Source organism: Bubalus bubalis, chromosome 8 (assembly GCF_019923935.1).
Source record: "Bubalus bubalis isolate 160015118507 breed Murrah chromosome 8, NDDB_SH_1, whole genome shotgun sequence".
Classification (NCBI taxonomy): domain Eukaryota; kingdom Metazoa; phylum Chordata; class Mammalia; order Artiodactyla; family Bovidae; genus Bubalus; species Bubalus bubalis.
This window is the reverse complement of record NC_059164.1, coordinates 28,709,767-28,724,508: the sequence shown is the minus strand read 5'-3', so window position 1 is coordinate 28,724,508 and position 14,742 is coordinate 28,709,767. Positions and strand designations below refer to the sequence as shown.

The 14,742-nt window shown below is 36.2% G+C and overlaps 1 protein-coding gene across 3 annotated transcripts in view; it reads right to left on the bottom strand.

Moving 5' to 3' along the window:
- Positions 1 to 14,742, bottom strand: part of ITGB8 (integrin subunit beta 8) — a 96,071-nt gene that overhangs the window by 47,969 nt on the left and 33,360 nt on the right. For 2 of the 3 annotated variants that reach the window (XM_006071612.4, XM_025290949.2), the window contains exons 2-3: positions 13,255 to 13,340; positions 409 to 580 (exon numbers count right to left, since the gene is read on the bottom strand). In XM_006071612.4, coding sequence (XP_006071674.1) covers positions 409 to 580; positions 13,255 to 13,340 — 258 coding nt within the window. The remainder of the gene's footprint in view (positions 1 to 408; positions 581 to 13,254; positions 13,341 to 14,742) is intronic. The other variant, XM_025290950.2, reaches the window with a different exon arrangement.

The window sequence follows — 14,742 nt, the reverse complement described above, 5'->3', positions numbered from 1 at the left end:
CATTGGAGAAGGAAATGGCAACCCACTCCAGTGTTCTTGCCTGGAGAATCTCAGGGACGGCGGAGCCTGGTGGGCTGCCGTCTATGGGGTCGCACAGAGTCGGACACGACTGAAGTGACTTAGTAGCAGGAGCTTCCCAGGTGACTCAGTGGTAAAGAATCTGCCTACCAATGCATGAGACACAGGAGATATGAGTTTGATCCCTTGGTCAGGAAGATCGTTTGGTGAAGGAAATGGAAACCCACTCCAGTATTCTTGCCTGGGAAATCCCATGGACAGAGGATCCTGGTGGGCTACAGTCCATGGGGTCGCAAAGAGTCAGACAGGACTGAGCACATATACAGCAACAAAGGCTAGATACAATTCTAACTTGAGAATAAACGCTGATATATTTGAAAATAACCGTACCTTGATGCAGCTGGATCAGCACTTCTCCTGGTGTCACCTGGGTATTAATTTCATTTTCACTTGGCATTACACGCACAGAAGGGTATTCTATTAAATCAATTGAGCAGCCTTTGTGTATTAAATTGGAAACCGTGTCACAACGTTCATTCTTTGATCCACCTGAAATGAAATCCTGTTTAAAAGAAGGAAAATCACTGATGTTTTAGTGCATATCATCCCAGTTATAACCAAAGAAAACCACATACTGAGTACTACCAAGAAACCATCTTCCAATATTGTACAAATTATATGACTGTTAAGAATAGCTGCATGTTTCCAAGAAGAATACTGGCAAATTTGTCTTAAAAAAGTCTAATTTCTAAATCTTATTTTGAAAGAAAAAATGAATATTAAAAAGGAGATTTAAACCAAGTACTTTAAATATTATTAACTGATCACTGTAAAATTATACCAATTTAATTCCTTCTAAATATTTTACTTTGGAAATACTGCTCCAGAAGAAAATTTAGGCAAAATAGACCATTCAGTGTGGTTCTGCACTTAAGCTTTAATTTTCAAAGAACCCAACTGGTATGTTTACTATATTCTATTATGTTTAGAATGTGGGAGCAAGTCCTCAGAAATCACGTGCCTAATTAGGTACCAAAATTCATAAAAGAATGAACTGGAAATCTATATTTCTTGGACTGAAAATTCCCTCACTTCTTATACACATAATAGCATGTAAATAATTCAGTAAACCAAGGAAGATGCCACAGTGAGTCTGGGAGATATAAAATTGCAGCTCAGATTCTCCTGATTTTGCAACTGAATCTTGAACTTTCATTACAATTCAGCATTGGTTAGTTCATGCTAATTCCATAGCCATCCAATAAACTTGGAAATTAGTTGAGCAAGCTTAAAATTTATCTTGATTGAGAAAAATTTAATATTTTTATTTTTCATGTAACCAGTTTTTCTCCCTAAGAACAGAAAATGTATTGAAAAGTATAGAAATATAGTTTATTACATATAATGTTGGCCTGAATTATTTGGGATTTTTGCTATATATATTAGATGAATATTTGCTTAGTGATCTTCCTGGGAGTGGTTATTTTGATCTGGCATTCAGTCATTCCTTCTCTAGTTCAAATGATTCAAAAAATTGCATTTCCAATCAATTATTCAGTCAATCAAAAGAGTATTGATTGAATACTAACTCAGGGACAGTAGTTTTGTTAGGTACTGAGGATGCAGAATGGAACAAGATGGATAGAATCCCTGTTTAAGTCAGCAGACCATCAGAGAATTCAACCATTAAGTGAGTTAATTAATTATCATTAGTTAGTTAATTAGTTCAGTCACTCAGTTGTGTCCGACTCCTTGCGACCCCATGAATTGCAGCATGCCAGGCCTCCCTGTCCATCACCAACTCCCGGAGTTCACTCAAACTCACATCCATCGAGTCGGTGATGCCATCCAGCCATCTCATCCTCTGTCGTCCCCTTTTCCTTCTGCCCCCAATCCCTCCCAGCATCAAAGTCTTTTCCAATGAGTCAACTCTTCGCATGAGGTGGCCAAAGTACTGGAGCTTCAGCTTTAGTATCATTCCTTCCAAAGAACACCCAGGACTGATCTCCTTTAGGATGGACTGGTTGGCTCTCCTTGCAGTCCAAGGGACTCTCAAGAGTCTTCTCCAACACCACAGTTCAAAAGCATCAATTCTTTGGTGCTCAGCTTTCATCACAGTCCAACCCTCACATCCACATACATGACTACTGGAAAAACCATAGCCTTGACTAGACGGACCTTTTTTGGCAAAGTAATGTCTCTGCTTTTGATAGGCATTCAATTTAGAGGAAGCAAAGAATGTCATAGAGTTATGGAGAAAGGAGATTATCAAGTTTAATATTACTTGAACGTGAGATCACTAATTATGAATACAGAGATCCCTAGCACTGATGCAGAATTAGATGGAATGGACGTAGGCAGTATAAAAACATTCATATAAGGATTTTAATTTAATTCTCTCAATTTAGAACAAGGGTTGGAAAATTAGAGACAGTGAGACAAACACAACCATAGCTCATAGATGTATGGCTTGAGTGTTAAAAAATACCTTTTACATTTTTAATATGCTATCTATTTCTGCTTTATTGACTATGCCAAAGCCTTTGACTGTGTGGATCACAATAAACTGTGGAAAATTCTGACAGAGATGGGAATACCAGACCACCTGATCTGCCTCTTGAGAAACCTGTATGCAGATCAGGAAGCAACAGTTAGAACCGGACATGGAACAACAGACTGGTTCCAAATAGGAAAAGGGGTATGTCAAGGCTGTATAATTGTCACCCTGTTTATTTAACTTATATGCAGAGTACATCATGAGAAACGTTGGGCTGGAAGAAGCACAAGCTGGAATCAAGATTGCCGGGAGAAATATCAATAACCTCAGATGTACAGATGACACCACCCTTATGGCAGAAAGTGAAGAGGAACTCAAAAGCCTCTTGATGAAAGTGAAAGAGGAGAGTGAAAAAGTTGGTTTAAAGCTCAACATTCAGAAAACTAAGATCATGGCATCTGGTCCCATCACTTAATGGGAAATAGATGGGGAGACAGTGGAAACAGTGTCAGACTATATTTTTGGGGGCTCCAAAATCACTGCAGATGGTGACTGCAGCCATGAAATTAAAAGACGCTTACTCCTTGGAAGGAAAGTTATGACCAACCTAGATAGCATATTCAAAAGCAGAGATATTACTTTGCCAACAAAGGTCCATCTAGTCAAGGCTATGGTTTTTCCAGTGGTCATGTATGGATGTTTGAAAGCTGGATTGTGAAGAAAGCTGAGCGCTGAAGAATTGATGCTTTTGAACTGTGGTGTTGGAGAAGACTTTTGAGAGTCTCTTGGACTGCAAGGAGATCCAACCAGTCCATCCTAAAAGAGATCAGTCCTGGGTGTTCTTTGGAAGGACTGATGCTGAAGCTGAAGCTCCAGTATTTTGGCCACCTCATGTGAAGAGTTGACTCATTGGAAAAGACTCTGATGCTGGGAGGGATTGGAGTCAGGAGGAGAAGGGGACGACAGAGGATGAGATGGCTGGATGGCATCACTGACTCGATGCACATGAGTTTGGGTGAACTCTGGGAGTTGGTGATGGACAGGGAGGCCTGGCGTGCTGCAATTCATGGGGTCACAAAGAGTCAGACATGACTGAGTGACTGAACTGAACTGAACTGAACTGAAAACAATAAAAAAGAAGAAGGGTGCACAACAGAGACAGTATGTGGCACAAAAATGTTTAGTATGTTACCCTTCACAAGACCGATCCTGAATTAGAGTGTGGTGCACAGTTAAAGTAAAAATATAATTAAAAGACAAGAAAGAATATGTTCTTTTCAATCAAAATCTCCAGGTGGCATTGGTGAATGACTTCATGGGAATAAAAACAATTGCCTTGCTGATGGCCACACACCTAGATTTTAGCCTGAAATTTAAAATGTTTAAAGCCTTAATTTCTCATTACCAAATTTATCCGATTTATTGATAAAACTTAGGGATACAAAATGTAAGATTTAGTTCTTAAACAACTTGGAGCTACTCAAAGAAAGGTGGCATATGCTGCTAGATTTATGGGGCTAGATGAGGGGATCTCATCTGTTTTTAGAGCCTGGAGAATACTGAGGGCATATAGACTTTGGTACATGTATGCTCATTCATGCCTCCCATGACAGGCCACAGACCAAAGGCCACATGTGTTTTACAAAAGTGAAAACTGCAGGACTTCAAATTAGGAAAGTAAATATGGTCCAAAAGACTCTGATTTTTCTTTTTGGCCAGAATTTTGTGATTTATATATATAGAATGAAAGAGAAGGGAGGGTGGTTAATTCACTGCAACTATACATCAAGCTATATCATTTGACCTTTAAATGTCAAATCATTTTGCTGAAATAGGCAAAAAAGTCTCAATTGTTTTGCAGTGTCTGAATCAGCATGGCTGTTTTTACTTTACTGTAAAAACTAAGTTAGAAGTACGTTGCCAATTTGACAGATTTGAAAAGGGAAGAAAAGATCAGACAGATCGTAGCATCAAAACAAAGAATGGAATGCTGCCCCTACCCACTGTGGCCTGCTCTCCACTTTGTATAAAAGAAAAGAATTTGAAACCACACCCTTTTAACTTTTGGTGATTTGAGTCATTTTAATGTCTTCTAATTCTTATATTTTACTTTTTTTACAAGAAATACTCAAGCAAAATCATCCTCCCAACTGTCTGCATCTAAAACTACTTGAGAATGATACACCCAGGCTGAAGTTATTACCCTCGTTGACTTTTCATCAGTTGTTACTTTCATCCATTTAATGTAGTAATCTGGAGATATAAATAGGAAAAGGTTTTTCTTGTACTCATTTCTGAGTCTTTTCTATGCTCCAAGCATGGAAATCTTCATAGAAATGAAAAGATTCTATCATTTTCCTTTTTAACAGTGAAAGCTCTTTGTTTTGGGTTGGCCAAAAAGTTTGTTTGAGTTTTTCAGTAAGCTGACATGAAAAATCTGAATGAACGTTTTGGCCAACCCAATATTATAGTTTAATTATGTTCCAAGGCTGACCTGAAAACTTCTGGCTATGCAGTCACAACCTGTGTCTGACATATCAGGCAGAAAAGGAAGAGAAGCCTTTAAAACTTTCAGATATGTGTGTCTCTTTTTCCTGACATAGATATGTCAAGTCTTTCACATATGTTAAAAGGAATATGAAACATTGAACTAGATAATATTAATACACTCTTGTCTGTTCTAAGTATTTTCCAGTTATATTTATGTAACATGGAGAGAAAGAGAAGTCAAAATATATAAAATCAGAGATTAACACGCTACACAAGAATGCACTCAATTTGATTATACGCTGTGTCAATTTTCTAGTGAACTTTTACTTTTGTCCAGCTTTGAGAGTTATAAAAACCAGGCTTACGTTATTTTTGCTTATCTTTTCTGATCATGCACAGAGAAAAAAGTGCATCTTCCTTTCTTGTCCCTCTACCCTTGCTGGCTAAGAAATAAAACCATCAGTTGCATATGTGCCTAATGGTGGGTGATCTTTAAAAAATAACCATAGCATTTTTCCTGTCAATGATATCAGGTCAGCATGTGGGGACTGGACAGCTCCTTCTGTTAATGATATGGCCGGTGACTTTTTAAAAATTAATTAATTTATTGAAGGATAATTGCTTTACAGACTTATATTGTTTTCTGTCAAACCTCAACATGAATCAGCCATAGGCATACATATATCCCCTCACTTTTGAACCTCCCTCCCATCTGCCTCCCCATCCCACCCCTCTAGGTTGATACAGAGCCCCTAGTTGAGTTTCCCAAGTCATACAACAAATTCCTGTTGGCTATCTATTTTACATATGGTAATGTAAGTTTCCATGTTACTCTTTCCATACATCTCCCCCTCTCCTCCCCTCTCCCCATGACCATAAGTCTATTCTCTATGTCTGTTTCTCCATTGCTGCCATGTAAATAAATTCTTCAGTACCATGTAGCTGTCCAATTTTCCCAGCACCATTTGTTGAAGAGGCTGTCTTTGCCCCATTGTATATTCTTGCCTCCTTTGTCAAAAATAAGGTACCTGTAAATGCATGGGTTTATTTCTGGGCATTCTATCTTGCTCCATTGGTCTATATTTATGTTTTGTGCTAGTACCATACTGTCTAGATGACTGTAGCTTTGTAGTATAATCAGAAGTCAGGAAGGTTGATTCCTCCAGCTCCATTTTTCTTTCTCAAGACTGCTTTGGCTGTTTGGGTTCTTTTGTGTTTCCATCTGAATCGTGAAATTTTTTGTTCTAGTTCTTTGAAAAATGCTATTGGTAATTTGATACGGATCGCAAGAATCTGTAGATGGAGTTTGCTAAATAGTCATTTTTACAATATTGATTCTTCCTAGCCAGGAACATGGAATATATCTCCATCTGTTTATGTAATTCTTTATTTCCTTCATTAGTGTCTTATAATTTTCTGTATACAGTTCTCTTATCTCCTTAGGTAGATTTTTCCCCTAGATATATAATTCTTTTTGTTGCAATGGTGAATGGGATTGACTTCTTGATTTCTCATTCTGATTTTTCATTGACAGTATATAGAAATGCAAGTGATTTCTGTGTATTGATTTTGTATCCAGCAGCTTTGCTAAATTCATTGATTAGCTCTAGTAATTTTCTGATACTATCTTTAGGGTTTTCTATGTACAGTATCATGTCATCTGCAAACAGTGAGAGCTTTATTTCTTCTTTTCTGATCTAGATCCCTTTTATTTCTTTTTCTTCTCTGATTGCTGAAGCTAGGACTTCTAGAACAATGTTGAATAACAGTGGTGAAAGTGGACACTCTTGTCTTGTTCCTGATCTTAGGGGGAATGCTTTCAGTTTTTCACCATTGAGAATAATGTTTGCTGTAGGTGTATCATATATGGCCTTTACTATGTCGAGGTATGTTCCTTCTATGCCCATTACTTGAAGAATTTTAATGATAAATAGGTGCTGAATTTTGTCAAAGGCTTTTTCCACATATATTGAGATGATCATATGTTTTTTATCTTTCAATTTGTTAATATGGTATATCACACTGATTGATTTTAATATATTGAAGAATCCTTGCATTCTTGGAATAAACCCAACTTGATCCTGATGTATGAGCTTTTTGATGTGTTGCTGAATTCTGTTTGCTAAAATTTTGTTGAGGATTTTTGCATCTATGTTCATCAGTGATATTGTCCTGTAGTTTTCTTTTTTGTGTGTTGTCTTTGTCTGGTTTTAGTATCAGGATGATGGTGGCCTCATAGAATGAGTTTGGAAGTATTCTTTCCTCTGCAATTTTTTGAAGGAGTTTTAGAAGGACAGGCATTAGTTCTTCTCTAAATGTTTGATAGAACTCTCCTGTGAAGCTGTCTGGTCCTGGGCTTTTGTTTTTTGGGGGATTTTTGACCACAGCTTCAATTTCAGTGCTTGTAATTGGTTTGTTCATAATTTCTCTTTCCTCCTGGTTTAGTCTTGGAAGATTGAACTTTTCTAAGTATCTGTCCATTTCTTCCAGGTTATCCATTTTATTGCCATATAGTTGTTCATAACAGCCTCTTATATTCCTTTGTAAATCTGAATTGTCTGTTGTAACCTCTCCTTTTTCATTTCTAATTTTGTTCATTTGATTCTCCTTTTTATCTTGAAGAGTCTGGCTCAAGGTTTGTCAATTTTGTTTGTCTTCTCAAAGAACCAGCTTTTAGTTTTATTAATCTTTACCATTGTTTCTTTCATTTTGTTTTCATTTATTTCTGCTCGGATCTTTATGATTTCTTCCTTCTCCTAATTTTGGGGGCTTTTTGTTCTTTTTTCAATTATTTTAGGTGTAAAGTTAGGTTGTCTATTCCATGTTTTTCTTGTTTCTTGAAGTAGGATTGTATTGCTATAAACTTCTCTCTTAGAACTGCTTTTGTTGCATCCCATAGGTTTTGAGTTGTGTTTTCATTGTAATTTGTTTCTAGAAATTTTTTATTTCCCTTTTGATTTCTTCAGTAACCTGTTGGTTATTTAGAAATGTGTTGTTTAATCACCATATGTTTGTGTTTCTTACAGATTTTTCTTATAATTGATATCTAGTCTCAGTGTTGTGGTCAGAGAAGATGCTTGATATGATTTCAGTTTTCTGAAATTTACTGATCCAAGATGTGGTCTATCCTAGAGAATGTTCCATGTTTACTTGAGAAGAAGTGTATTCTTTTGCATTTGGATGGAATGTCCTAAAGATATCAGTAAGATCCATCTCATCTTATGTATCATTTAAGACTTGGGTTCCCTTATTAGTTTTCTGTTTTGATGATATGTCCATTGGTGTGAGTGAGGTGTTAAAGTCTACTACTATTATTATTATGTTACTATCATTTTCTTCTTTTATGTCTGTTAGTGTTTGTCTTATGTATTGAGATGCTTCTATTTTTGGTGCATAGGTATTTACAATTATTATGTCTTCCTCTTGGATTGACCCCTTGGTCATTATGTGGTATCTTTCCTTATCTCTTGTAATCTTCTTTATTTTAAGGTATATTTTGTCTGATGGGATTGCTACCCCAGATTTCTTTTGCTTCCCATTTGCATGGAATATATTTTTCCATCCTCTCACTTTAAGTCTATATATGTCTTGAGGTCTGAAGTGGGTTTCTTGTAGATGGCATATATATGGGTATTATTTTTATATCCATACAGCGAGTCTGTGTCTTTTGGTTGGAGCATTTAATCCATTTACATTTAAAGTAATTATTGATATATATATATATATATATTTTCCTATTGCCATTTTCTCAATTGTTTGGGATTGGTTTTGTAGATCTTTTTTCTTTTCTTGTATTTCTTGACTATGTAAGTTCCTTTAACATTTGTTGTAAAGCTGGTTTGGTGATACTGAATTCTCTTAACTTTTGCTTGTCTGAAAAGCTTTTTATTTCTCCATCAATTTTGAATGAGATCCTTGCCAGGTACAGTAATCTTGGTTGTAGATTTTTCCCTTTCAGTACTTTAAATATATCCTGCCATTCCCTTCTGGCCTGCAGAGTTTCTTCTGAAAGATCAGCTGTTAAGTGTATAGTGTTTCACTTGTATGTTACTTGTTGCTGTTACCTTGCTGCTTTTCATATTCTTTCTTTGTGTTTAGTCTTTGTTAGTTTGGTTAGTATGTGTCTTGGCATGTTTCTCCTTGGGTTTATCCTGTATGGGACTCTTTGTGCCTCTTGGACTTGATTGACTTATTTCCTTCTCCATGTTGGGGAAATGTTCAACTATAATCTCTTCAAAAATTTTCTCATACCCTTTCATTTTCTCCTGTTCTTCTGGACCCCTATAATGTGAATGCTGGCACATTTGATTTTGTCCCAGAGGTCTCTGAGACTGTCCTCAGTTCTTTTCATTCTTTTTACTTTATTCTGCTCTTCAGAAGTTATTTCCACCATTTTATCTTCCAGCTCACTAATTTGTTCTTCTGCTTCAGACAGTCTGCTATTGATTCCTTCTAGAGTATTTTTAATTTCAGTAATTGTGTTGTCTCTGTGTGTTTATTCTTTAATTCTTCTAGGTCTTTGTTAATTGAGTCTTGCATTTTCTCCATTTTGTTTTCAAGGTTTTTGATCACCTTTACTCTCATTATTCTGAATTCTTTTTCAGGTAATTTGCCTATTCCCTCTTTATTTATTTGGATTTCTGTGTTTCTAGTTTGTTCCTTCATTTGTGTAATATTTCTCTGCCTTTTCATTTTTTTTTTTAACTAATTGTGTTTGAGGTCTCCTTTTCCCAGACTTCAAGACTGAATTCTTTCTTCCTTTTGGTTTCTGTCCTCTTAAAGTTGGTCCAGTGGTTTGTGTAAGCTTCATATAGGGTGAGATTTGTGCTGAGTTTTGTTTGTTTTTCCTCTGATGGGCAAGGCTGAGTGAGGTGGTACTCCTATCTGCTGATGATTGGGTTTGTATTTTTGTTTTGTTTGTTGTTTAGATGAGGTGTCCTGTACAAGGTGCTACTGGTGGTTGGGTGACACCTAGTCTTATATTTAAGTGGTTTCCTTTGTGTGAGTTCTAACTATTTGATACTCCCTAGAGTTAGTTCTTTGGTAGTCTAGGGTCTTGGAGTCAGTGCTCCCACTCCAAAGGCTCAGGTCTTGATTTCTGGTCAGGAACTAAGATTCCACAAGTGGTTTGTTATGGCATTAAATGAGATTAAAACAAATACCCAAAACCAAAAAACCAAAGTTGAACCCCAGATAAATTGCAGTTACAAAATCAGGCAAATAAAAATTAAAATAATGGAATATACACATATACATACACACCCATAAGCAAAGTAAAAACAGTTCAACAAAATTAACTACAGTAGATTGACTCAGTAAAAATAGGAAATAAAAAATTATATTTACCAGTTAAGAACAAAACTAACTAAAGCACAAACTGGAAAACAAAACTAAAGCAAGGTGCCAAGTGGGAAATAAAGCAATGAAAACAAAACTAACAAATATGTTGAGAGGAAGAAAAGAAAGAAAGAATAGATATGCAAAGTTAAATAGAGGTAGATGAAGATTTATATACATCAAAGATTAACTGCAAGGGGAAAAGTACAGTAGGAAAAGCAAAGAAAGGAATAAATGTAGAAAAAATATAATAAGTTTAAAGAAATTAAAAATTATAATTATAAAAAAAGGAAAAAGAAAAAAAAAAAAGGAAAACTGCACAGAACTGCAAAAGCCCAATGAAGAGGCTGAGGTTTATGACAACAATAAAAACTGTGACTGAATATAAACATGTGACTGAATATACACACTTGTGACTGAATATACACACATAAGCAAAATCAAAACAGTCCAACAAAAATAAAGTACAACAGATTGACCCAGCAAACAAAGGAAACCAAATATCTTATCTTCCAGTGTGACAGTCTTAACACAGGTTGCTTCCTCTAATGTGTTCTTAATTCAGGCGATTTTCTTAAGTCTGAATGAATTGCTTGAGTCTCACTGTAGCTCTTATAGTAACTTAAGGAATGCCTGTGTGCCAAATGCTTCCCACATACAGTTTCATTTAGACTCCACCACTTGTCATAGTTTCAGTTATTATTTCCATTTTAGAATTAGGGAATTAGAATTAGAATTTTAGAATTAGGGAAAACTGAGGTTCACAGTGCATAGGTTAACATGGCCAAGTATACATAGTTGGAAACTGATGGAACTGGGATTTGAATCCCAGTTGATCTCATTTCAGAGCCCATTTTTTCAATACAAATATTAGGCTACCTTGTACCACATAGAAGAATATTTTGGGACATGAACAGCCAAGTCATTTCTGGGTGTTTTCTGAGATCCCCTTCTGAGGATTGGACCAATAGCAAACACCTCTGGAAGCCACTCCACCTTTCCTTCTTGGCTTACCTCCTTCCACATGACCACCTATTCCTCCTCTGAATATACAAAATCCCTCCCTTGTGGCAGGACTGACATTGCTGCTCCCATAACTGTGACTCTTACAATTTTTCATGCCAGTAGAGGTGTGAAATGGAGAAGGGTGCTCTCTGGAAGCTGACTGATTCTGTATGGCTGGCATGTTGCACTTAGCTGACAACTGGGTTTCTGAACCATGTTTTGAAAATTCCTCTAAACTATAATCACTAAAGTTCTAAGGAACTGAAGTTAAGTTGGCACAGTCTTCACAACTGTAATAATCTTTCTTTGTGTATCCTCAGCATGTGCCTTGTGTTCAGTCGTGTCAGATTCTTTGTGACCCCATGGACTGTAACGTGCCAAGCTTCTCTGTCCTTGGAATTCTCCAGGCAAAAATACTGGAGTGGGTTGCCATTTCCTTCTCCAGGGCAATCATCTTTCTTAGTGCTGCAGTAAAAATCTAAAATGGAATGTTGGGTGAGGGTCAGGAAATATCAACATATCAAAGAATATCAAGCATACCTGACAAGGAAAACCTGGAAAGAAACTCCAAACTTTAGGCTGTAGAGACGAGGAAAGGGAGGCTCAGAGAAAAGAGTGAATTCTGCATGGTCATTTGGATCATAGGAGGAATGAAATTGATCCTGGAAACTCTGGAATTGTCCTGTTACATTGCGTGGCTCCATGAGTTCTGGCAAAGCACTGCCTAGTTTTGAGTGGCATCTGTTTTTCTGACTGATAAAGCCAATAGTACATCCAGGAAGCTTTCAGGCTGTCAGTAGGGGGACTGCTTACTTACAGATATGGTTACTATTCATGAGCCCTTCCCCTGCATTTTCCCTGACTTGCTGCATAGAAGAAAGTATTGACCATCATCCTTTGCTACTTTTCATATTTCTCTTTCCTCCTGGGGGATGCATAAGGGCAAGCAGTAACAAGAGAGATGGTAAAGATAATGATAGGTACCATTTTTTCAACTAAATCAACAAGTTGCAAAAGCTAGAGATTTCTCTTTACGCCAAACAAAAGGCCATTAAAAGTCTATTAGTTTCAATTTTCAGGAACTACATAAATAATTGTAAGTTACCTAGGAAATCTCATTAAAAACCCCAAATTAGCAGATGGTTTCTTCACTGAAACTTAATATATAAGGTAGTTTTGATTGAAAATTACCAACAAAAGAAATAACTGAAAACAACTTTAGAGCCCAACAAGGAAGGAAAACACTATACTTGTTTTCCTAAAAAGTTTGTTATTGGGATATGTTTCTCTTTGACTACAAAAATACTAATTTTGAAGAATAAACATTTTCTGATTATTTTGTATGTCACAGAATTTAAATGTACACAATATTGCATGAATAGGGTCACATGTCAAACAAAAGCATCAAATTTTCCATAAGTAGCCAGTGAATTGATGTTCAGTGTGACGAAAGGGAACAAATCACTTATCTCCAAGTATTTCAAATAAAAACAAATGAGATGGAATAATAAATTAGCTTGCTTTTCTTTAATAAGCAAGCACAAAACAATGATCCAACTTGGATATATAACCTAATGCCCCAAGCTGCAGCATGAGTTTCACACAAAGCCTATGACCCATCAAAAGTTACTATCTGTGTTTGCCAATTCTCTCTATAGAACAGATGGAAAACATAAAATGGTTTGCACTTCATTTTAAAATTACCATAATTTTCCTAATAAAAAGGTTATACTTATAGTCAGCCAAACATGCTGTTTCCAAGCATAAAACCAAGGAACATTTTCCTGATGCTCAACAATATCTTTCTTTTTTTCCTGATGCATCTTCAAGGCAGAGAATATTAGGTCAATGAAATCATGCAGGAAAAGACAAAGGATCCAAAAGGAAAAGAAAGGAAAAAGGCACACCTCTTGAGCACACCATCCACATTCCGGACCCAGCGCAAGGCACTTGGTGCAGGACACTGCATTCGAAGATGCACATCTATTGTCTTCTGTAATGGAGGATAAAATGAGGCATTATGGTTTACTCTCACATTGGGAATTATGTGCAATTCTAGACCAAAGTGTATTTTGAAAACTGAAATAAGCTTACCCATAGTTATAAATATGTGACAACAAAAATATATAATTTTTTTGAGAAGAGTTAACCTGATCACTGCAATTAATATATGCCATATTTTCTGGATAGTTAGTTATCTAGCTTTATAAGATTAGGGAGAAGGAGGTTATAAAAATATGACTTTAGTCAGTCTTGGGTGTTTGGTCTGAAATTCTGTTGCAATGGTAGAGGATCCTCCAAATTTTTTAGCATGCTGAAGTTTCACCATAGTTCATATTATCTGAACCAATGAGGTGGTTTTGGATTTAGAATTCTTCCTATAAAAATAATCATGTACAGACTTCAATCTCAACATGTAAATATGTGTTGAGTCATAGTGAATGAAGTTTCTGTGAAACAATCTTAATGGACCTACAGAGTAGTTCACTTGGTCATTCTGACTGCATTAATATTGATTATTTTGACTTGAAGGATATCAGAATCAGATAAAATGGCATGATTCATCATTTTAGAAGTAAAATGGCAAAAATGAATGAGTTGTTTTAGTTAACCTAATTTAATTTCTGTGACTGAACCACTTTAATATCATGACCAATTCACTTTTGCATAGATACCCACACTTTTCTATTGTGTGTTAATAACATAGTTGAGCTGGGATACTGTTTACCTTTATCCTTCTAGCCACCTACTACTTAGTAGATCATTAAAAAGAGACTCATCGCTATAAACTTAAATACCTAAAATATAATAAAGAGTGAGTCATAATTATTTTATCATAAGGTTTTATTGGAACAATTACATGCTTCCTATATTTCATCCTTTACTATGAAATGTAGTAAAATGTAGGGAAATCACAGCATTCTACCCATTACTTCAGACACAGTACATATCATAGATATCTTGGTTCTAAGTAGTTTGCAATCCAGGTGGAGTAAAAACCATATAAGCAAACAATAAAATACAGAGTGATAGGTGTAACAAAATATCACCAATGCACTATGGGACTACAGTGAGGAACTTCTCTCTCTGCTTAGAGGGGAGGGCAAGGGTCAGAGAAGAGGGCAAGTTTAAGGATGGCTCCCCAGAGGCAGTGATACATAGCATGTCTCTTTGCCATCTCAATTTGTTTCTTCTCATTTGTGTTTATCTCTGTTTTAAATATGTAAAAGGCATGAAAAAAAGACTGTGTGTGTCCAATCACACACGTAAGTGGATAGAACCTACAAAATCTCTATCTGTCCCCATCTAATTGGTTTCTTCTTTTCTTCTCTCTCAATTTGCCCCAACATTCTAGAATCTTCTGACTTGGAGGTGGCGTGGGATGGGCATTGGCA